Below are 22,066 nucleotides of genomic sequence, written 5' to 3' on the forward strand. Positions count from 1 at the left end.
GAAAATATTTATTGGGGGGTACAATCATTTTATAATAAATTGAAACGGGGTTCTCAATATCCTCAATTATCGTTTCCTACTATTAGCAAGCTTAGTTATTCAGCACTATACCCTCAACTCATTAACTTTTTTAAGTTTGATTAAATTTCAATTATTATTTTTTTTTTGATTTATGGCTTTTGCTTCGGGTTATCCAAAAGAATTCGAGCAAATCCATAATATTGTCTCTTTTGAATTAGTCGAAGTTAATCTATCTTCGTTGAAGTCTCCGATTTTAACGAAAATCGAATCTACCGGTCCGATTTGGCAGATTATGAAGCCAGATTCAAATCAGATCTATTGCTCATTGCTTTTAACCAATTACGAGTTTACGATACAAAATGATGAGCGCGGTAAATACCTCAGAGCTCAATTAATTTTCGATACACAGCAAAACCATAAACTTCGTTTCAAAACACCACTAGATATGTATAAAGCATGCAAAATGGCAAACGATACATTTGATGATATCCATACATTCGCAAAAACATTCAATTCTCGAAGAACAAATATCGTTTGTAAAGGATTTTTATTCACTTTACAGGCACCAACATTGGAACATGGTGAATTCCAGATGAAATATAATCCAGATACGTCCGCAGTTTCAGTAAAAATTACGAAAAATGTTGGAGAAGCCGTGAAAGCTGTATTTTTAACAAATATTAAAGAATCAACGATATTACATTATGGATTTGAAATTCCCGAATCTGTTAACAGCAATTTCCTTTCTAAAATTATCGTTGTTTATAACGCAACAACACCAGCCAAGAAGTTCTTCTTTATATGCTCGTCTTATCCGGAATCAATGACAATTGCTCTTAACTACTGTATGGACTTCTTCCTTGCAGGAGGAAGGCAGCCAATTTCTAAAAATATTATTATTCCTGAACAAGTACTTATTTCACCTCCAGCTGCACCAATAAGCGTTGAACCTGAAGAAGAAACACACGAGCACTCCCATCATAAGCATCATCATAGAACTCCTGAAGAACTTGAAGCGAAAAGGAAAGAAAGAGAAAAAAAGAGAGCGGAATCTACTTTACAAAGCGCTAGATTCAATTTGTTACCAGCTGAACCTGATAATTCTGCTCTTCCTCCAAAAAAAATTGTTTCATTACAAAATATGCATTCAAGTGTGCCTCCTCCGAAGAGGCCACCTCCTCCTCCATCAGTACCACCGCCATCTTACGAACCCGAGCCAGGAAAACAGCAAATTCCGGCAAAACAAGCACCAATTGTTCCAAATTTGTCCGAAAAATCTCAACCACCAAAGATAGAGTTACTTCCAGAACCAAAGAAAGTCGAAGAACCCAAGAAACAAGAAGAAATAAAGAAAGAAGAACCGAAATTACCTCAAATGGAAATCCAAAAGGCAACAAAGCCAGAAGAGCCAAAGAAACCAGTTGAAGAACCTAAAAAGACACAAGAAGTACAAAAAGAACCAGAAGAAGTCAAAAAACCAGTGGAAGAACCGAAATCTTCTCCAGAACCTCAGAAACCGCCAGAAAAAATCAAAACAATGCCATTACCTAAGAAATCAGTGCCAGAGATGAAGATAGAAATCAAAGAACTTCAACCTCCTTCAAATAATTCCGTTGAAAAGAGAATGAGCATTCCAAAGTTAGTTTTTACAAGCCAGAAAGCGGAAGAACCCGAAAAGAAGAAGGTTCCCCGTCTTGCATTCAATATTTCTCCTTCCAGCGAAAATCTTCTTTCGAAAGAGCGAAAACAAGAAATCCCAGTTACAATTCCTCAAGAAAAAGAGAAGGTCGTTAAAGAGTTCAAGCTTCCTCCAAACATGAGAGTCTCTTTAAGCAGAAGATACCAAGAAACTATGCAATCTCGTAAAGAAGCAACGACAAGGAAGTCAACTGTCCACAAGAACTTCATCCAGACAGACCTTTCGTTCTTGAAGGAAGCAAAAGAACCACCTCCACAGCCAAAAAAGGTCGAAAAACCAAAATTATTACCTGGAAAGTTCGAAGCGTTCATGCAGAAGCACGGAAAGACTACAAAAGAAGTCAAGAAACTCGAATTACCAACATTGGCATCATTGGCTTCTTCTTCTATTGATTTCAAGACAAATTCAAAGTTGGAAGAAAATTCAATAGCGTCACTTTTGGAAAATTGTTTGGAAAAAATACCAAACACTTTTCAAGATCCATTTAGCAGTTTCGATGATTTTAATGATTTAGACAATGAAAACTTAATCGAAAAAACAATCGAAACAACAACTTCGATTAAAGATTCGAATTTGTTCGAATCCGTTAAGACAAGTGACTTCTCCCATGCTAGTGAAGAAGACTTTAAGTACGCCAGTACCCCACAAACACCATTTCTCACTGAAATCCTTTCAGTTAATGAAGGAATTATTTCAAGTGGCGCTTCTCGAATCTCAGACTCGAATTCGAGTGGTTTGCAGTTTATTATATCCACAATGCTCATCAATGGCTTCAAAGGCGCAAGCAAAATCACTGATAATCTTAATTTCTTAGACGCATATGATGAATTAGCACAATATGTACCAATCATCAGTGAATGCGTCTCAAAGGCAAGGAAAGGAATAGATTTTGGCCAACAAGTTTCACTTTTCACCCAAAATCTTTTGAATTCTTGCAGTTTTATGCGAACAATAAGGACAGCAGTGATTCACAGCCAATGGTTACGCAAATATTACAGCGCAGGATCATTGCTAAGGAACTACAATGACCTAGAAATGGTTCTTTCCATTTTACAGCCACTTCTTCTCACTCATGAAGTCGAAATATCGGAGAACCCAGTAATTCTCAGCGACCAGACACCGAATAACTTGCAGAGATTCGCGTTTACTGAGTGTTTCCCTCACATTTTGTTGGAAGATTCGATTAATCAGAAAGATCAACTTGTTCAATCGATTAAATCTGTCTTCCACAATGGATTGAGGCCTCCGCAAATTAGTTTGGCCGCTGGTTTGCAGAAGAAAGGCGTAAAAGCTGCATTATCTCAAATTATTGAAGAAAATCACCAAGATGAGGACTGGCCAGAGTTCAAACGCGTTGTTTCTGGTGCACAAAGTATCACAGATGTTATAGTAGAAGGCTTGAAAAAGAAGAAATTACATAAATGGTTCGCATTCATCGTTTTATCAAGAGATATCCTTCAGAAGCACTATTTCGACGAATCCCCATTTCTTGACTTCTATAAAGCCAAGAAAATTTATACAATCCTTGAACATTTGTCAAGGAGATAAAAAATTTTATAAATAAAGATTAATATATTTAATTTAAGGGTGCACTTACTAATTTCTGATACCTTCTCATCTTTTGACTCAAAACTTGGATTTTTCCAGATCAAGATATATCTGATATTATTTTTTGACTTGGAATATCTTGTCAAATCCAAAAAGAAAAATTTTGTTTATATTACTGTAAAGTCTACTTCATGAGCTATTTAGTATATCCTCAATTTTTTACTTTTGCAACTCAATATGGAGAATTTTTTTTCAAATTATAGAACTATTTGAAATACAATAGAGACCAACACTGATATGGAAGTATAGGATATAAAAGAAGCTTTATAATGGTAATACTATGATGAACAAATGCTAAAATCTGACTCGGTTGTAATCAAATTTTTGATCTCAGGGAAATTGAAAAAATATAGAGAAAAATATGGTAAAACTTCCTTATGCTGAAAAAGATGTTAACAATAATTTACTGTCAATTTTTCAAGTAAAATTGTTGGAAATTAGGGGATCTTATGGTACTAAAAGCGTTTACAAATTCCTGAAGAAATTTCTGTGAAAGGAGATCACAGATTGACGTCAAATGCTTAGGAAGAAGGATTTTGGCGTTAAACATGTGGAGATTCCCATTCAGCAAGCGAAACGGGAAATTCGAATCTTGTCAAATCTCTAATTGAATGTAAATACAATAAAGATATAACCGATAGTTATAGATGGACTTCACTCCTTTGAGCATCAAGAAATGATCATCTTGAAATTGTTAAATACCTTATCACTGCTGAAGATAATATAAATGCGCAAGATGATACTGAAGATACTTTCCTCATTTATGCATCAAAAATTAATTATATTGAAGTTGTTAAATGCCTTGCCTTTACTGAGGCCGATAAAAATATTAGGGATAAAGATAGAAAAACCGCACCCCTATATGCAAAAGGTGATATATCAAAGCTTTTATAAAATCTATTGGAGCCAAATAATCTAATGTGATATCCATTACATCAAATTATAAAATGTCTTAATTTATAAATTTGTCTCATTGAATTCTATATTCATTGTTATATAGGGTTTTGATGATGATACAGAAACAGGTTCCATTTTATGACATATCACAAGATCTCACACATTATTCAAATTGCATTTAAGGCTTCCTCAAGTGATTTGATGGCGAATGATGCATCTTCTATTCATATTGAAGCATATCATCCATATTTAATACGATTCCCTTACAATATTGTATCAGCAGATCACATAAGAATTTTAATTATCAATATAGAGTTTGATGAGTTTGAGTGCATTTAACAAAGTTTTTTACAAAATCTTGCAAAATAGGCGTCGAAGGTATTACGATATATTCAATGACACAACAAACATTTTCTTTATGCAATATTACAGGTGCTCGTTGTCTGAAATAAATGAGATTTTAAATCTAATTCGGATTCATAAACTTTTTTATTCCATTACATGTGAGCATTAATAGTTGAACAATTATGGAAGATCTAATGTCCAATCATCCGTTTACTTATTTCTCTACATGAAATTTATAGTCAATTAAGACCATCTTACTTTGATTCAAAATTCTAACAGCTGGTGAGAAACATCATTGAATATTAACCGTAGACAACATAATTGAAGGCAATATCATACAGGTGTGAGTGTCCCTTAAGTGTGCACTTTCCACTTTCTGACATTCTTGTATGATTCAGTTTTTTTGTATAAAGAGTTATTGATTTTGTGATAATATCTCAGAAAATAGTACATGCAAACTGAATATAGTTTCATATGTGAAAAAAAAGGTGATTTATCATTAAAAATACAAAAGTGATTATTTTATAAGCCAATTTTTTGCATAAACGCAACAAATGCAGACATAATATAGGGTGTCCAAAGGTGCGTTTAGTACAGCGCTCTATATGAGACTATTAAAGGAGATATATGCTGATTATAAATATATAATAAAAAATATGAATATATGTATATGATGAGTATGTTGTATTTTGGCGCCATGCCGGGATATAAAATGAATTTTGAGACAAGAGGCGGTTTCGCGGGAAATTTTGGCGGGATTTTTTTCATTTTTTAATGAATCATAAAGAAAACATCCTCGCTCTTGCAAAAAAATGCAAAGACTGTAAAAAAATCTACGAGACATTGGTAAAATGCTTCGGTATGGATGCTCCTAGCTATTCCACTGTAACGTATCATGTTAGGATGTATCACTTCATGAACAAAAAGGCGCCCATCATAAAAATTGACAAAAAATCGCCGGATCAAAGAAAAATCAAAGCAATTCTTCAAGCACTAGATGAAGACCCAAGAGCATCACTCAGAAGGATAGAGGAGATGACAAAGATACCACGTACAACAGTCAGTTATTATCTGCACAATTATTTGAACTACAAACTAGCGTATACACGTTGGGTTCCGCACAATCTTAATTCAGTTCAAAAAAAATCTAGAGTCCAATCTTCGAAAGAGCTCCTCTCTATATTGGGTGCGTATCAATCCAAGAAGTTTCGCTTTTTAGTAACAGGGGACGAGTCTTGGTTTCAATATGCAACAGAAGCCAAAATCATGTGGATCCCGAAGGATGAAAATCCGCAAACATTCCCGAAGAAAAAAATTGACACACCAATGATGATGTTGTCGGTTTTTTGGGGCGTGAATGGCATCATCGCAATTGATATTCTTCAAAAACCTAATACGATGAATGCTCAGTATCTAATTGACAATGTTCTTACTCAAATTATCAATTCTGATGAGTTTGAGAAATCCAAACAACAAAAACAAAAGTTTGCAATTCATTTTGATAATTCAAGAGTTCACAAAAGTCATAAGGTAATGAATTACTTGGTGGAAAACAATGTCAAAGTTGTTCCAAACCCAATTTATTCACCTGATATTGCACTCTCTGACTTTTATTTATTCGGCACGCTAAAAAAGAGAGCTGAAGGACGCGAATTCGCGAGTCCAGATGATCTTGAAAATTTTGTAAGAGAGCAATTTGAGCAATTTTCTCATGATGATTTAAAGCGTGTCTTTCAAGCCTGGATCGATCGCTGCGAACGCGTGATTGAATCCAATGGTGATTATATTTAAATAAACTTTATATATATGTAACTTGTTTATTTCTATTCGCAGTATTCAGGTTTGTGCTAAACACACCTTTGGACACCCTATATATCCAATAAGAATAAATCCAATTAACATTGGAAAGAACATTTCATAAAGTTTTCCTTTATGATTCCTATATCAGAATCAATATCAAATTTAATGTATTCAGGTTGTAGAGAGTTCTTGAAAAGACTTTTCGTTGTAAATGTTAATGATACATTTTTTATTGTGTCTTTTAATGTCAAACGCAAAGTACCTTCAAAAGTAGGTGAGGTTATTTGAATTTTATAATTATCAAAAGAAAATTTATTGTTATTTAAATCTACATACATTTGACCAACATTAAATTGTAATTCATCTTTACTGAAATATATTGTAGTATTTTTGAAGCCTGTTAAATAATAGCGATATCCTGCACTTCTGCAAAGTAAAATGAATGGATAACGTGTAGAATTAATTATTTGTGCTTTTTTGTTAGTGAATCCTTTATTCAGATCAATTGTAGAATTTTTCGTGTCTTTTGCAAAAATATAACCATCCATATGAGGAGTTGTAATGAATGCACAATTTTCGAAAAGACATATGTCTGTATAATTTTCCAAATTTTGATTTGTTGGTAAAATCTTGAAAATATTATTACCTAGAGATATTGCACTATAAACGTAGTCTTGATACTTGTTATTAATACTCTGAATTTCGTTATAATAATCTTGTTCTCGTAATTTGTCATTATGGAGTTCCATTGAGTCGAAATCGATATAAGGATTAGTACTATTTGGTAAAATGGTATAAGAAATGATAAGGAAATTGTTTTCGCGAATGAAAATTTCGTTTTCTGGTTCTAAAGGTTTTATTTGTGATGAATTTGTATAGTATTTTACTGATCCTTCTTGTGCATTAGTTAGGATATGGTATGTCGTATCGTAATATGGAATGAAAACAAGGTTGATTTTTGTTTTGTTGGAAGATTTAAAATCATATCGAGTCAAAAGTGGAACAGGAAAGAATCCTGTGATAAATACTGCAGTAATTGATGAATTTAAAGAAATTAAAAAGTATTCGAAATCAGAACTTTGTTCGCGAGGTCTTTTAATAGTAGTTGGTTGTACTGAAGAGTTTAAATTGAGAATGTTTGAAGTATTAATTACGTATTTCGTCAATATAACAAAATAAAACGTTTCGTCGCTTTTTGGTTCGCGTGGAGCTGTAATATCAATGGTTTGGCAATCATCATCTATTTGAAACTCACTTAATGGGATAGTTCCATATCCCATATGAACTGTATATGAAGAAATAAAAGAGATAAGAAAAGAAATCAATTTTTTTGATCAATTTTTTTGACACATTCAAATTTGAATGTTTAGTTTTTTTTCGAAAAGAAATTTCATTTATTGACAAACTAAGCTATAAGTGAATTTTTTTTCGAAAATGATCACTTGTTTGTTGATTTCTTTCTCATAATGAGTTAAATAATAAACTTTATGATAAAAAAACATCAATTTAGACTACACAAGACGATGTCATGTGCAATACTTGGAATTGATATTATATAAATTAAAAAAAGAATCATTTATTCATTATTTTGGCTATTGTGATTGTTTTTAGAATTCAATTCATTGACATCAATGAGGCTCATTCACTTTCTAAATTTGGATTTTCAGGATCAAGAATAATTTCTAATCCTTGCAATTTTCTCGCTATTGCATAATGATGAGGATTATTTCCGTCTTTATCTTTTGCATTGAGATCTGCACCATGTGAAATAAGAATTTTGGCACATTCTCTATAATTTCTCAATGCAGTATAATGCAAAGGAACTTTATCATCTTTATCTTTTGCATTGATATCAGCTCCATGTGAAACAAGAAAGTCGACAGTTTTGGCACAACCATCTAAAGCTGCATAATGAAGAGGTGTTGCTCCATTTTTATCTTTTATATTGATATTCTCACCGAGAGAAAGAAGAAATTGGATCATTTCTAGATCATCATTCTCTGCAGCAATGTGAATTGCATGTTTTCCATGTTCATTTGGTTTAAAATCGATACTTGCTCCATTTGACATAAGTAAGTCTTTTATTTCTTCATTGTTTTGTTGTATTGAATAAAAAAGAGGAGTTAATCCATTAAGATCTATTACATTAATATTAGCACCATGTGAAATTAGAAATTCAACCAAATCTTTACGATTTTTTATTACAGCTAAATGAAGAGCTGTTTGATGAGTATAGTGATTTGATATGTTGAAATCAGCATTACGTGAAATAAGGAATTCCATTATTGTTTTACTATCGCATTCAAAAGCTTTGAGAAACGCCGTAGTTCCATCTCTTCCTCTTGCATTTATATCCACACCATGTGATATGAAAAATTCACAAAGCGGAATATAATTAAACATTGATGAAAAAGCAAGACATTTGTTGATTTCCTTAGTTTTATCGAAATTCACGAGAAAAGCAGGAATGTTTTGAAACGCGACACAATCATTTAAATTGATTTCTATGTTGTATTCATTTAACAAATATGTAACGAAATCGACATTGTGTGCAATTATAGCATATTTCATGCATTCCCAAGTTATACATTTCTTTTTCACACATTTACTGATGATTTCTTTGTTTCCGCCTAAAAAAGCATAACAGGCACATCTAACTGTTGGACGAAATTTATATTCCCTCGTAATCAAATGTAGATATTCTGTGATTAATAATTTAAAGCAGTTAACTGCGCCATGATAGCAGCATAGTGCAGGTAATGTTATTAACGCATTCGAGTTTGGATAAAATGGACTTTTAATCGTAATTATTGTGTCTCCTCCTTTTGCCTCGAGGATTGATACAAGCAATTCTTTATTATCATTCATAATTGCCTTGCAAATAGTGTTTTCTTCATAAATATCTAAAGAATAATTATTATCTTCGAAATCTTGGAAATATTTTTTGTGATCTTCATTTAAAATGACTCCGTATTCTTTAAATAAAAAGTAATCAAATATCGATGTTACGTTTTGAACATTTGAAGGCTGATATTCTTCATAAAACTTTTTGAATAAAGCCCAATATGATTTTATGTAGTTGTTATTATATAAGCATGCTATTGAAATTATTTCTAGAATCCTAGATGGCGAAAATGTTTTAGTCGAGATAAATTTATTTTTTATATCTTGGTAAAATTTGTCAATTTCATCATTTGAGCTGATATTTAATCTATATAATTTATGAAAAGAATTGATATAATCGTTGGTCCACTTTAGAGCCTCAAGATAGTCGAAATCCTCCATGTAAATGCTAAAATCGTCATATGCTTTAGAACCTCACAAAAAAGATTTCTAATAAACCGAATATTCATAAAGCCATACAAACATATGCAAAGCTTAACTTATGGATTTTCATGTACTAATTGTGAAGTTTCGTTGGAATAATTAATTTTTTCATAAATTATCCAGGATATAAGCAATGGAGCATTTGAATAGCTCAGACTTATCAACAGTATCTATTTTTGGAGAAAATTTCAATTGATAAAGATATGAATTACATTTGAGAATAATTAAAACATGAAAAAATAGCTGAAAAGGATTATTTTTTAATGCTGTAATCATGTGCTCATTCGTAAGTTTCTGCATTTTTGTATGAGGAGAAATATACAGCATTGATTTTTAGAGATATGCTCCATTACAATAACTAGTGCCGACATTATCTAGTCATATGCTCTATGGCCGAAGATTCTCATTTCTTCTTTCTAATTTTTTTCCGGTTTTGATAAAATGCGTTTTAATAAAAATATTATAAATGAACATGTTTCCGATTATCAATATTACATTATTCATATAAGAAATTTCAAAAAAATGAATGCAATTGATCTTCAAGCCCTAAAGAAAATCACAGACAAAATAAAACAAACTTTAGACAAATTCCCTGTGAAGCATGGGCAGAAGTCTAGTGCGAATCTTTCAGGTCCACAGTATGATACTTCCTATTTTCAATTATCTACACAAACAGATTCATTTCGCGAAGTCATAAACAATACAAAAACATTAGACCAAATCGAACCATACGAACACATCCCTCCTCCAAAGAAAATTGAAGCAAAATTTATAAATATTCGATATAATATCTTTGTTAATGCTGAAATTCCCAGGATAGAAAAGCAGAAATATCCATTTTGTGGAGCAATTCAACCAGCAATCGATTCCAAACCCCCTCTTGGCCAATTTGTTGTTGCAATTATTGATTGTAAGCCACAATTTGGCATGATAGGTGCAAATACACTATCAGAGAGATATCAGTTCTATAACGTTTCCATAATGAAAGGACATGTTTCTCTTCTTCCTAAAGATATTTGCTATTTTCCGATTCTTTATCCAACAGTATTCGATCAAGATTACGAATATCCTCATGGCCAAGAAGTTTTTGTTTTAATGAACTTAGAAAATCAAGCAGATATTCGAATTTTACTCGGAACAGTTACAAAAACTCCATCAGAGAACAAATCTACACAATATACTATTCAGCTTACGAATGGTGAGGCAACAAATGTTGAAGCTCGCTTTATTACTTCAATTTATTCGCCACATAATGAAAATAAAAATCCAAAATTATTTGATAAGTTGAAGAGAGAAAGCACTTCAGGAGCATTCAAGAACAAGTTTAACGTCGAAGATTTACTGTTTGAGCCTCCAAATTCTCCTCCGCCTCAAATTCATCCGAATGTAAAGTGGGGAATGCAAGAATACTATCCATTCCCTCAAGCAAGATCAGGACGACTTTCAAAGAAGGCAGCTGAAAATGTTCGCATTGCAAGAGCTCTTTTCAAAGCTGGAGAATCTGAAAATACAACTTACAACTTCGTTTTGGAGAACCCAAGTGAAGCATCCGAAGAGAGTGCACCTCCAGAACGTGAAGAACCAGAACCTCCAAGGCCAATTGAAAAAATTAAAGTCGAATTGAAAAAATTAAAGAAAAAGAAAAAGTCAAAATCACAAATCCGCATTGCCAAACTCAAGGAGCCACAGAATGATTCAGAAACAACCACAGAAAATCAAATTCCAGAAAATCAAGAAAATACAATTTCCGAAAACACTCAAAACCAAACAGACAATCAGCAAAATACAGCTGTTGGAAATACAGAAATCCCAACAGAAAACAATGAACAAGAAAATCAACAAAATACAGACCAAATTACGACAGAAACCGACCAAACTACAGAAGAAAACAAACAGATAGACTTGAATCAATCATTACACCAGTTAAGTTTAACTTCTTTGTTAAATGATATTCCTGACCACAATAATTCCGAAAACAACCAACAACAGCCGGCCAACGAAAGCCAAACATCCAATGAAAATCCATTTACTAACATACAGTCCATTATTGTCCATAAAGAAAACGAAGAAAATACAAATCAACCACAAACAGAGACTCCAACCGTAATTTTGATCCCACAACAGGATTCTGAGACAAAGCAAAATCCACAGGTGCTTATTCATGACCAACAGAGCTCTAAAAATGATGAATTAAAGGAAGAAAGTGCAAATTCCACTCCGAAGTTTACAACTGCGGCCAAGACTCTGTTTGTTCCAAAGAAGTCAGCCAACCAGCAAGATAAAGAAGAATCTCCTAAGAAATATCGCATAACAATCCGTGTTAATCAGAATAATTAAATTTTGTGTATTTTTTAACATCTTTTTTACTAATACTTTTTGAATGTCAAACATATAGTATGGCACTGTTTATTATATTGCTCAAAAGTCTTCGGAATGAAGTGAATATAATGTATTTCATTTTCATTGACCAAGAATTGTATAATACCATATGCAAATGAGAAATTTAATACAAATTACAAATCAATTTCCTTTGTTTACCAATTTCAGCTATTTTTAGTATAATAATTATTATAGTATCGTCAAATCATTTATAAAATTCATAATTTATATTGTGTTATAAGTACTTTTCATCTTTGAAATGATAATCTCATCCAAAAAAATTCAAAGGAACAAAGGATATTCTGCTTTATAACATTCATAAGGATGATTGAATTGCTTAGAAATGAACAATCAACTATAAATTATTTTATTAAAAAAATTAAATTTAAATAGAAATTGAAAGTTTACTTAAATATTTCATACTTTTTTGTATTCAATAGGACTATCATTGGTCTTCTTGCATCTCCAAATAATAAATACGGCAACGCCAATAACAAGGAGAACTCCAACAACTATGCCTGTGATAATAAGAGGAATCAACCATTTAAGGAAATCAAGTTCATCATCACGATCTTCTTCGTTTAAGCCATAAGAAGTTGTTTCATTGATGGCAATAATGTGATAGTTATTATATCCTCTTGTATCTTTGATCACCATTGGATACTGTGTATTACCTCCAACTTTAAAGCTGATAGATGATTTGCTCTTTGGATGATCAATAGAAACATAAACGAAATCAGCAAACTTCTGATTGTTTGAAATCTCATTGCCATACATATCATAATATTTTGCATTTTTGTCTTTGGAAACTTTGATGTCACCATTCTTTGTTACTGCAAAAATGGAGTATTGTGAATCGGCATCATATTTAACAGTGTAATCTTTCTCACCAAATATTGTAACAACTTTATTGAATTTTGATGGCAGAGATGTATTCTTAATCATTATAAATGATAATGAGCTATTTCCTGTGACTCTAACATATGAATCACTTGCAAACACAAATCCTGCAATTTCTGGGATGGTGTCTGGATCATCTACAACAACAGTGCCTGAGAATACTTTGATTCTGAGCAGGCCACGCTCTGTTATTAACATAATAGAATTCTGTGGAATAGTTAATATATATTCATTATGTACATCAACATTGTAATTTCCATATTTGAAATCAACAATATCATCAATAATTGCATAACCATTTTCACGTGAATCATAAGCTTGAACATGATAGATATCTGTCATAGATTTGTTCGTGTTATTGTTGATACCATAATATTGGGAAACACGATATTCAACATCTTCTGAACTTATGTACTTGGCAATTAATGTGTTGTAACTAACAGAAAATGTTGCACCTTCTGTCCATTTAAGATAAGATTTTCCATCCAATACGAAATTATCGTACAATTGTATTTCAGCTTTGGTGTAGCGTCTGTAGAAAACAGAATTTGATACGTTTGGATTGGCAAAAATAGAACAAAAATTATGATAATTGCCGCCTGGATACATTTCGACCCAATCGTTGCTGTACTTGTTCATAATGAAGTCTAATGTATCACATTTGCCTTTCTTAAGTTGAACATACGAGTAATTTAAGTAATTGTTGTTGGCTTTGATAGTTAAAGATGTTGGATTGGTGTAAACGCGCTTGAGATCACGATCGTTTACCTTGAAGTTTTCTGGTTTAGGGAAAATTACGAAAGAATCGAAATTTTCCTTTGGAGTGAAAGTCAATTCAAGTTCTGATTCTACTAGATCAGAATATGCACCTGGCACTGGTACCTCTTTGGCATATGCAATTGATGACAATAGGATCGAAAGCATAATGAAAAATGATTTTCTCTGAAGATATATCCACCCTTACAAAAATTTGGATCATGAAAGTTTAATTCAAATCTTCACTCACAATTCTTCAAATTGGCATTGGTGCTTAAAGCAAGTCAGAATAAAATTATATACAAAACATTCCGTTCAAAAACAAATTTGGATCAAACGATACCTCTAATTTTTAGTGTTTTTTTTCATCCGCTATCACAATTTTGACAAGAAACAATGCGTATCAAAATTAAATCATAGTGTATTGCAGTCATTCATATAAAATCAATCAATTGCAGTTCAGGCAATAACCTTATATTGAATTTTCAAAAAATCACTTTCGGATTTTGTATTTTGCTTACACAACATGGTTACACTCATATAAGATGAAAAAAATTTGAAATTTTGATTTCATCGTCCGGAAACAATTCTTTAAAATCTGATATGATATCATATTTAGGTTGATCTTTTTTCCTACCTCAGAAACTATGCTTCTGAAATCAATTCAAAATAATTGAGAGTACTTTCAATTTAAATCATTCAAGGAATATTATATTTGAATATGGATAATGATTTTGAAAAAAATTCAAATATATATGATCCAAAAATAACCACTTTTTTTAGATATCGCTTCGATTGATAGATTTATGTCAGCAGGTATCGACCCATATGGCCCCAGCATTGAAGAATGGTGTAACAATGAAGAATCTATTAAATCAAAGAAGCCAGAAGAACTTTCTCAACTCTTATCAAAATCTTCAATAACTTCCCATCAATTTCGCAAAATATTTACAATAATACATAAGAATTTTAAGCAAGAAGATACCATTTCTATCTCCAAAAATGTTTCATTGTGTAATATTCATGATCAAAAATCTGCAAAGAAAGTTCTTGATTTATCTTCATCATTTGTTCTCATTGCAATGATTTCCTTAGATATGTTGTAGACAGAGAAATATTCAAGCTTAACGAGTTTAGTAATCTTGAATTTGATATTCTCAATTCCCAAAACCTTAAAGCTGCCTTTCTAATGTATGAGAAAGATCAAAATTCAGTTCTTCCATGGTGTGTCGCATTACCTCAGTTTACGGACATTCTAAAGAAATGAAATTTAGAATTTGATCGAGTCGCTGCATTTAATAAGAACATATTTCATTATGCAGCTGAATACAATAACATTGATGCTCTTTACACTTTAACTCCTCCAATGATTAAAAAAATCAACATTAATCAGAAAAATTCTGATGATTGAAATGGTCCAATTCACATTGCAGTAGAAAATAATTTTATTGATATCGTAAGATATCTTATTAATCATGGCGCATATATCAATGTAAAGAATAAGCAAGGACTACTTCCTCTTCGTATTGCTTTAGAAAATGATAATGAAGAAATGGTTGAATGCCTTATTAAATGTGGTGCAAAAGTCAATATAAAATGTATTGATGGATTAACTCCAATGCATTATGCAGCAGAGAATAATTGGATAAAAGTAGCTGAGCTTCTAATCAAGCATGGAGCTAATATCAATTTAAAAGACGACAAAAAGGAAACACCTCTTCATATCTGCGCAGATTCTAACAGATCGGAAATTGCCGAATTACTCCTCACTAATGGAGCTCACACAAAAACAGGATCCCCAAGTCTGCTAACATTTCTACATATTGCAGCACAATATGATAGTAAAGAAACAGCAGCAGTGTTCATTGAACATGGAAACGATATTAATGCAAAAGATAAAAATGGAGATACCCCTCTTAAGACAGCTGAGTTTCTTATCTCTAGTGGAGCTGATATTCATGTGAAAAATATTAAAGGAAAAAACGCACTATTCTATGCAACAGAAAATAGTTTTACGGAAATAGCAAAGCTTCTTATTACAAATGGAGCAGATTTCAGAGAAAAGATTCATAATGGAGAGACGGTATTTCATATTTCAGCTCGAAATGGAAATAAAGAAATTATGGAACTTCTTATATCTCAAGGTGCAGATATCAGAGACAAAAGTCAAGATGGAAACACAGCTTTTCACCTTGCTGCTAAGTGCAATAAAGTTGAAATTGTAGCACTTCTTATTTCGCATGGTGTAGATATCAACGAAAGAAATAATAATGGAGACACAGCTCTTCACATTGCCGTCAAGTCCAATAAAAAAGATATGATTGGATTTCTTATTTCTCAAGGGGCTGATATAAATGCAAAAGATGCCAATGAACAAATTCCTCTTCATTATGCCCAAATATCTGGAAAAACAGGAATAGAGAAACTCCTGCTTTCACCCGAGTCTCTTAAAAATAAAACACTTCAAGACTTCATGAAGCCGAAGAAGAAATATACTAAAAAGGCCAAATCAAAACCAGAAAACCAATCAAACAAACCATCATCTGAACCGGAATTTAAATGGCATTATTCAATCTGGAATAAGCCTAAAACTCCATACGAATTGAAAAAATAGAAACGGAGAAATATATCAATGAACCCATATGTCTATTTCTGCGATGGAAAATGGCAAGAAAAAAAAGTAAACGCGCAAATATTTGCAATCAAGTAGATTATTGGAAATTCCGCTAATAGATGACAAATTCAATGCACGTCCGTATAACATGGAAGCTAGGTGAACTTTTATTTCTATACTAAAAGCTTATTATATATTCCAAAAATTATGAATATTTATAATGATAATGAAATCTTTATATTATAAAATTTTTAATTTACTTATATAACACATCTTTTTGTTTAGGAAACAAGATTTAATCAAAATTTTTCAGTCAATAGAATGAACTCAAAAGTTTTTTTCTTGGAGTATTAACATATTAACAGTTATTCAAGTTGGCTACATCAGAAAATTTATTTATGTTATAATTTATTTATGTTATAATTTTCCCCGAGCGAATCAACTATCTTATTGTAATATATCTTTTCTAAATCTTGACAATCTAATGCAATATGCCTGAACTTACCTTTCAACTTATAATTATATTTTGTAATTTAGAATCGCTAATTTGAGGATATTCAATTATCATAGTTCACATACAAAGTCTCGAACAAAGGTGTGTATACCCTGTAAACATGCATAAACTAGATTTTCATAACTGAGAATCCCCTCATAAAAATAAAACTTTTTTTTTATTTTTCAATAAAATGACTCTTCAAAGCGCATTAGAGCAAATTGAAGAGCAATTAGAGATCAACGAACGAATAGAGAAGGAAATAGCCCAAAAGAGGATAGAATTTGCAGAAGAGAAAGCAAAGATTTCTCTCACTGAAATGAATTTTGATGATAGCGAAATATTCAATCAATTAGACGCCGAATATAAGGATCTATATAACGAACTTTCAAATAAAACAAAGAGCTTGGAGTCTGAATATCGAAATCACGAAGAAGAAATAAATAAAATCGTTGAGTCACTGAAATTCCTATACGACAATCAATCAAAGATTAACATAGATTATTCACGATCAATTACCGATTCCAAATTATCAAAATGCTCAAATGAAAGAGATGAAAAATATGCCAAACTTCTGGAAGATCAAATAAGTGATCTTGACGTTATTATACGCCAAGTGAAATCACAAATTAAACAAACCGACAAAGAACTCGGTCATCAAACGGAAATAAGCAATTTAATTCAAGAAAGAGGCGGAGGAGCTCTCGAAACAGTTAATGAAATCAAATCACTCGAATCTGATGTTAGGAAAATTACAAACAGTTTGGATGACGGAAATAACGAAATTATGAATATTCAAGAAATTATGGCAAATGATGAGGATGAATACGCAGCACAAATGGAAAAAATAGAATCTTTATACGGATATCAAAAAATCCACAGTGCAATGCGTGGAATTTTGCAACAATACAACCAATCTATTTCAGAGAATCAGGAATTCTTAATGAAGCTAGACCGAAACATTTCTAACTCTGAAAATAGATATAAGGTGCTTTCAAAGCTTCCAAAAAACAATAATTTGCCAAATGAAGAAATTGAAATGGAAACTGATCAGCTAATTAAGAATCTTAAGTTACTTCAGAAAAGAGAATCCAACAGGATTAAATATTCAAAGGCAGAAATGGAAGAATTAACCGAATTAATCCAAAAAAGTGAAAAGAAGGTCGAGCAGCTGAAATACAGTCTCAGCATTGCACAGCAGCTTCTAAAAGCAGAGAATAGGGATATGAAGAACGTAGTAAGCAAACAAAAAGAATCAAATTTCGACAGGGAAACGGAAACACTCGCCAGTATTATAGATTACCGTCTGAAGACCCCTCAGCGCGCTTCGCCAAAGAAGAGTTTAATTCCAAGAAGAACACCAAAATAATTTTTTTTTATTTGTTTTATTATTAAACAGTGTTATTTATTTTCTGATCGCTCATTACAATGTTTACAAAAGTAGCATTGTTTTCAATCACGAATCTTTGATATATCGAAAAATCCATTATATCTTTCGTTAAACAGTAAATGATTTAGATAGAAAAGAATGAGCTTCAAGGTACCTTTGATTTCAAGATCCTTTCATTCTGATGTAAGGATTAATTATTTGTCATTCATCATACGGGAAAGCGACAGATTTTATGAATTTGTATAATTCTCATTCTGCTCGAATTTTTAATTTAAATACAGAAATTTCACCACCACGAACTGTTCAAACTGCAAGATCACCTCGTAGACGTCCAAATAAGTTTGCTGACGATAATTTTAATACACAAGACTTAGAATTTGGAAAAAATGGTGTTCATGTAACAATTGGATCAAGTAGAAAGGAAGAAGAACCATTATCACTATCCCCAGGGCCGGCTGCATATGATACTTTTGATTACGTTAGAACAACACCATGCTTTACTCTGAAAAGTCGCCCAGAAGTAGATTATTCAACAGATACTAGTGGATGTGATGTTCCCGATCTTCGTCAATATCCAAGAAAACTTGATAGAAAAATCGGCTTAAGAGTTAATACAGATTTATGGCCTACAAACGATAACCCATTAGCAGCATATGATATACCAGCGCCGTCAACTCCAAAAGTGTCAATTAGAAGTAGAATACCAATTCCAGTTAACGATACTCCAGGTCCTGGTCAATATTCTCCACGAACACCTAAAACGCAGTACCAAGCAACATTTCCGAAATTGAGAACGAGAAACGCATTCGAGTGCCGTTCAGTTTCACCTGGACCTGGACAATATAACATCAACAGATCTCTAATCCGTACAGAAAAATGGAAAGGAGCAATAAGACCAATTAAGAAATGGGATTATGGTGAAAATGATTAATTCCATTAATTTGTTAGATTTTTTGTTTGATAAAAATTTTCTTTTATAATGGCCATGCTTTAAACATATATAAACCTCTTCATGACAAGATTCTGAAATTGTCTCATGCATAAGATCAGTCAAACATAATATTTACGTTGCAAATCCCGAGAAAATTTTTATTTTGTGAAATAACTTTTTAGGATCATGCAGTAATGATAATTATGAATATTTTCCCTTGCTGCATAAAAATTCGAGTGAGTTTGTAAACATCATAAAAATTTGAGCCACCATGTAAAGAAAATTGAATGAAATTTTATAAATTTATATGATCGAAATAATTTTACGTATTACATTACTATGCATTTTTCACTCATAATTAATTTGAATGGAACATAAAAACGATAGCAGTAATTCGATTTTCAGCTATCTGAAATGGCTGATATTCCTGGAAACGAAAAAACAGCTGAGCCAGAAACAGAACTTTCGGATGCAGATATTGCAAAACTAGCTAGTGACCTAAAAATTAGTCAGCTAACTCACGAAAACCAAGAATTATCAACAAAATTAAAAGAAATGAGCCAAGAAAAAGACAAAATCCAAGAAGAACTCAATAAACTTAGAGAAGAGAAAAATGAGGATATTTCTCTTGAAAATATCGAGGGCTCTCTCAAAGTATTGACTGATGAAAATGCAAGACTTAATAAGGAAATAACAAGCTTAAAATCTTCATTATCTACTTTCAAAGAAACAACAGAAGCTAACCAAAAAACGACAGAGCAGTATAATAACTTGAATAAACAATATTTAAATCTGAAAGAAGATCATAGGTCATTAACTATAGCAAACAATGAGCAAGAAATGCAATTTGTTCAAATTAAGGATGAATTAGCGAAGGCTAATGAAAAAATTAAACAAAATTCAGTTGTTATAGACGCTTTGAATGGACAACTGTCGATCACTAAGAAAGAACTCCAAGATATAACTGATGAGAACAAAAATTTACAACAAAAAATTAGTGAATTACAAATCAAAAATAATAATTACGAATTAAAGATATCACAGCTTCAAATAAAAGAGAAAGAACTTTCAGAAAGCGAAAAGAGATACTTCTACTTAAATAATTCTAATCAAAGGTTAAATGAAGAATATACAAAATTGAAATTCCAATATGAAATTAAAGTAAAAGAGATAATCTCAACAACCAACTTGTATCAAGAGAAATTATCAGAGAAAGAACAGATAATACATCAATTGAATGACAAACTATACGAAATCAACACTTTGCAACGTGCACAATCAAGATCATTTGATAGTAATTCAGTAGTTGTTAACTACACAAAGACTAAGAACCTCGAAAGGAGCTGTAAAACACTTTCAAATCAAGTAGATAATTTAAAGAAACAAAACACGCGACTTAAAGCTAAACTTAACTCATCAGATAGTCTAAAGAAACAAGTTCTTATTAAGGAGCATGAAAATGCCCAGTTACAAGAAGAATATTCTCGATTTAAGAATACAGCTTATAAAGATATAGCTAGACTCCAAGAAAATACTAGAATAGAGAGAAATCAGTATGAACAAAAGATTCAAGCATTAACTAGTCCTAGGAAATAAGATTATTACTTCTATATTATTTTTTTGTAAATTGTTTTATAAATAAAACGTATACTAAGGTTTGTGATATACTAAGTTTTTGGTTCTGTATTTGATACTCTTTTTTTTAAAAAAAAAATATCTTTTTGAAAATTGACAAACATTTATTAGATAATATCGCTATTATGAAAAAATAAAGTAAATAATTAAAAAGAAATATCGGAGCTATCATCTGAATCCTCGGGGCTTGAGGAATATTCGGAATTTGAATTTGAAAGCATTGCTGATACTTCTTGTATATCGCTTAACGTAAGACAACTTTCCATCTCTTTAAGCAGATAGTTAGTCAGCTTCATATTTTTACTTTTTGCTGCATGATGTAGTAAACAAGTACGATCATCTTTTCTACTTGATAGATTCGTTTTCTGGGTAGAATATAGCCACATGAACATTTCGAAATTACCACAATCTGCTGCAATAAATAGGCAATCACTGAAATCAACTCCAAAATTACTTAATAATTGAGTGCATTCTAGGTTACCACTAGCTACTGCAAAATGGGCAACGGTTTGTCCATTGAAATCTTTTGAATCAATTCGGACGCCTATTTGAATAAGCGAAGTAATACATTGTAAAGCAGAATAGTATGCTGCAACAGAGATTATTGGTGTATTGGTTGAAAATATATTGCAGGTTTTCACATTAAAATTTGAAAATTTTGAATTTGGTGCGATTCCTTCGGCGATGATCTCTGAAAGTTGGTCAACATCATCATTTTTAAATACTCTATTAAGGGTTCGCTGAACGGTATTCGATAAAATGCTACCATTTGGAAAAAGATATGTATGATTCATCCAAAATTTATTGAAAATTTCTCTTACAAAATTGTCAAAAACTAGGTTTCCAAAAATCAAAATTTATACTCCTTATTAATAGCTAGTAAAATTATTTATAAATTGTTCTGACGGTATCAAGATAATTTCAATGAGTTTGAAAAATCAGTATTAAATATTAACCTTACATGTCACAATAGTCTAACATTCATATCGTACGAAAAAGGTACTTTCACGAAAAGTGACATCCCTCTATTGTATCATATATGATATCAAGATCAAACATTAGATGTTTTTTATGAGTAAAAATGGCTTCATTTGACGATTTGACTAATTATATAGTACTGTTATTTTCCGAATTTTTTTGAAATTGATTTTTTCAAATGAAAAATTAAATTTTTGATTTTCATTTTTGAATTTTTGAATTTTTTTTGGAATTTTAAGTTGATCAATTAAGCAGGATGAGCTATGAGAATGCTTTATACATCTCACAAGATG

General features: G+C 31.7%; 10 protein-coding genes and 1 pseudogene across 11 annotated transcripts, besides 2 other annotated features; 7 read left to right on the forward strand and 4 right to left on the reverse strand.

Annotated features, from left to right (window-relative positions):
• Positions 1 to 165: 165 nt before the first annotated feature.
• On the forward strand, positions 166 to 3,294 carry TVAGG3_0850660 (uncharacterized protein; the record flags this gene model as incomplete). The annotated part of the gene is made up of 1 exon (XM_001326622.1): positions 173 to 3,268. One exon carries the CDS (start codon positions 173 to 175, stop codon positions 3,266 to 3,268), a length of 3,096 nt encoding a protein of 1,031 aa, XP_001326657.1.
• Positions 3,295 to 4,924: 1,630 nt separating this feature from the next.
• Positions 4,925 to 4,956: a mobile genetic element.
• A 182-nt stretch (positions 4,957 to 5,138) lies between these two features.
• Positions 5,139 to 6,441: a mobile genetic element.
• On the forward strand, positions 5,235 to 6,361 carry TVAGG3_0850690 (annotated as a pseudogene). The gene has a single exon. A coding segment is annotated over exon 1 (1,127 nt).
• A 24-nt stretch (positions 6,442 to 6,465) lies between the features above and the next one.
• On the reverse strand, positions 6,466 to 7,650 carry TVAGG3_0850700 (uncharacterized protein; the record flags this gene model as incomplete). Its single annotated transcript, XM_001326621.1, has 1 exon — positions 6,466 to 7,650. One exon carries the CDS (start codon positions 7,648 to 7,650, stop codon positions 6,466 to 6,468), a length of 1,185 nt encoding a protein of 394 aa, XP_001326656.1.
• Positions 7,651 to 7,957: 307 nt separating this feature from the next.
• TVAGG3_0850710 (spectrin binding) lies at positions 7,958 to 9,682 on the reverse strand (the record flags this gene model as incomplete). Its single annotated transcript, XM_001326620.1, has 1 exon — positions 8,009 to 9,655. One exon carries the CDS (start codon positions 9,653 to 9,655, stop codon positions 8,009 to 8,011), a length of 1,647 nt encoding a protein of 548 aa, XP_001326655.1.
• Positions 9,683 to 10,213: 531 nt separating this feature from the next.
• TVAGG3_0850720 (uncharacterized protein) lies at positions 10,214 to 12,085 on the forward strand (the record flags this gene model as incomplete). Its single annotated transcript, XM_001326619.1, has 1 exon — positions 10,220 to 12,034. The coding sequence occupies one exon, from the start codon at positions 10,220 to 10,222 to the stop codon at positions 12,032 to 12,034; it is 1,815 nt and encodes a 604-aa protein (XP_001326654.1).
• A 405-nt stretch (positions 12,086 to 12,490) lies between these two features.
• On the reverse strand, positions 12,491 to 13,929 carry TVAGG3_0850730 (uncharacterized protein; the record flags this gene model as incomplete). Its single annotated transcript, XM_001326618.2, has 1 exon — positions 12,494 to 13,900. The coding sequence occupies one exon, from the start codon at positions 13,898 to 13,900 to the stop codon at positions 12,494 to 12,496; it is 1,407 nt and encodes a 468-aa protein (XP_001326653.1).
• A 593-nt stretch (positions 13,930 to 14,522) lies between these two features.
• Positions 14,523 to 16,531, forward strand: TVAGG3_0850740 (cyclin-dependent kinase inhibitor 2C-related family; the record flags this gene model as incomplete). Its single annotated transcript, XM_001326617.1, has 1 exon — positions 15,285 to 16,346. The coding sequence occupies one exon, from the start codon at positions 15,285 to 15,287 to the stop codon at positions 16,344 to 16,346; it is 1,062 nt and encodes a 353-aa protein (XP_001326652.1).
• Positions 16,532 to 17,032: 501 nt separating this feature from the next.
• On the forward strand, positions 17,033 to 18,208 carry TVAGG3_0850750 (uncharacterized protein; the record flags this gene model as incomplete). Its single annotated transcript, XM_001326616.1, has 1 exon — positions 17,033 to 18,208. One exon carries the CDS (start codon positions 17,033 to 17,035, stop codon positions 18,206 to 18,208), a length of 1,176 nt encoding a protein of 391 aa, XP_001326651.1.
• Positions 18,209 to 18,461: 253 nt separating this feature from the next.
• Positions 18,462 to 19,160, forward strand: TVAGG3_0850760 (sperm-tail PG-rich repeat family; the record flags this gene model as incomplete). The annotated part of the gene is made up of 1 exon (XM_001326615.1): positions 18,462 to 19,160. The coding sequence occupies one exon, from the start codon at positions 18,462 to 18,464 to the stop codon at positions 19,158 to 19,160; it is 699 nt and encodes a 232-aa protein (XP_001326650.1).
• Positions 19,161 to 19,569: 409 nt separating this feature from the next.
• On the forward strand, positions 19,570 to 20,823 carry TVAGG3_0850770 (uncharacterized protein; the record flags this gene model as incomplete). The annotated part of the gene is made up of 1 exon (XM_001326614.1): positions 19,575 to 20,756. One exon carries the CDS (start codon positions 19,575 to 19,577, stop codon positions 20,754 to 20,756), a length of 1,182 nt encoding a protein of 393 aa, XP_001326649.1.
• Positions 20,824 to 20,917: 94 nt separating this feature from the next.
• On the reverse strand, positions 20,918 to 21,605 carry TVAGG3_0850780 (Ankyrin repeat family; the record flags this gene model as incomplete). Its single annotated transcript, XM_001326613.1, has 1 exon — positions 20,942 to 21,589. The coding sequence occupies one exon, from the start codon at positions 21,587 to 21,589 to the stop codon at positions 20,942 to 20,944; it is 648 nt and encodes a 215-aa protein (XP_001326648.1).
• Between the last annotated feature and the right edge of the window lie 461 nt (positions 21,606 to 22,066).

The sequence above is a fragment of the Trichomonas vaginalis genome, chromosome VI (assembly GCF_026262505.1).
Source record: "Trichomonas vaginalis G3 chromosome VI, whole genome shotgun sequence".
NCBI classification, from domain to species: domain Eukaryota; phylum Parabasalia; order Trichomonadida; family Trichomonadidae; genus Trichomonas; species Trichomonas vaginalis.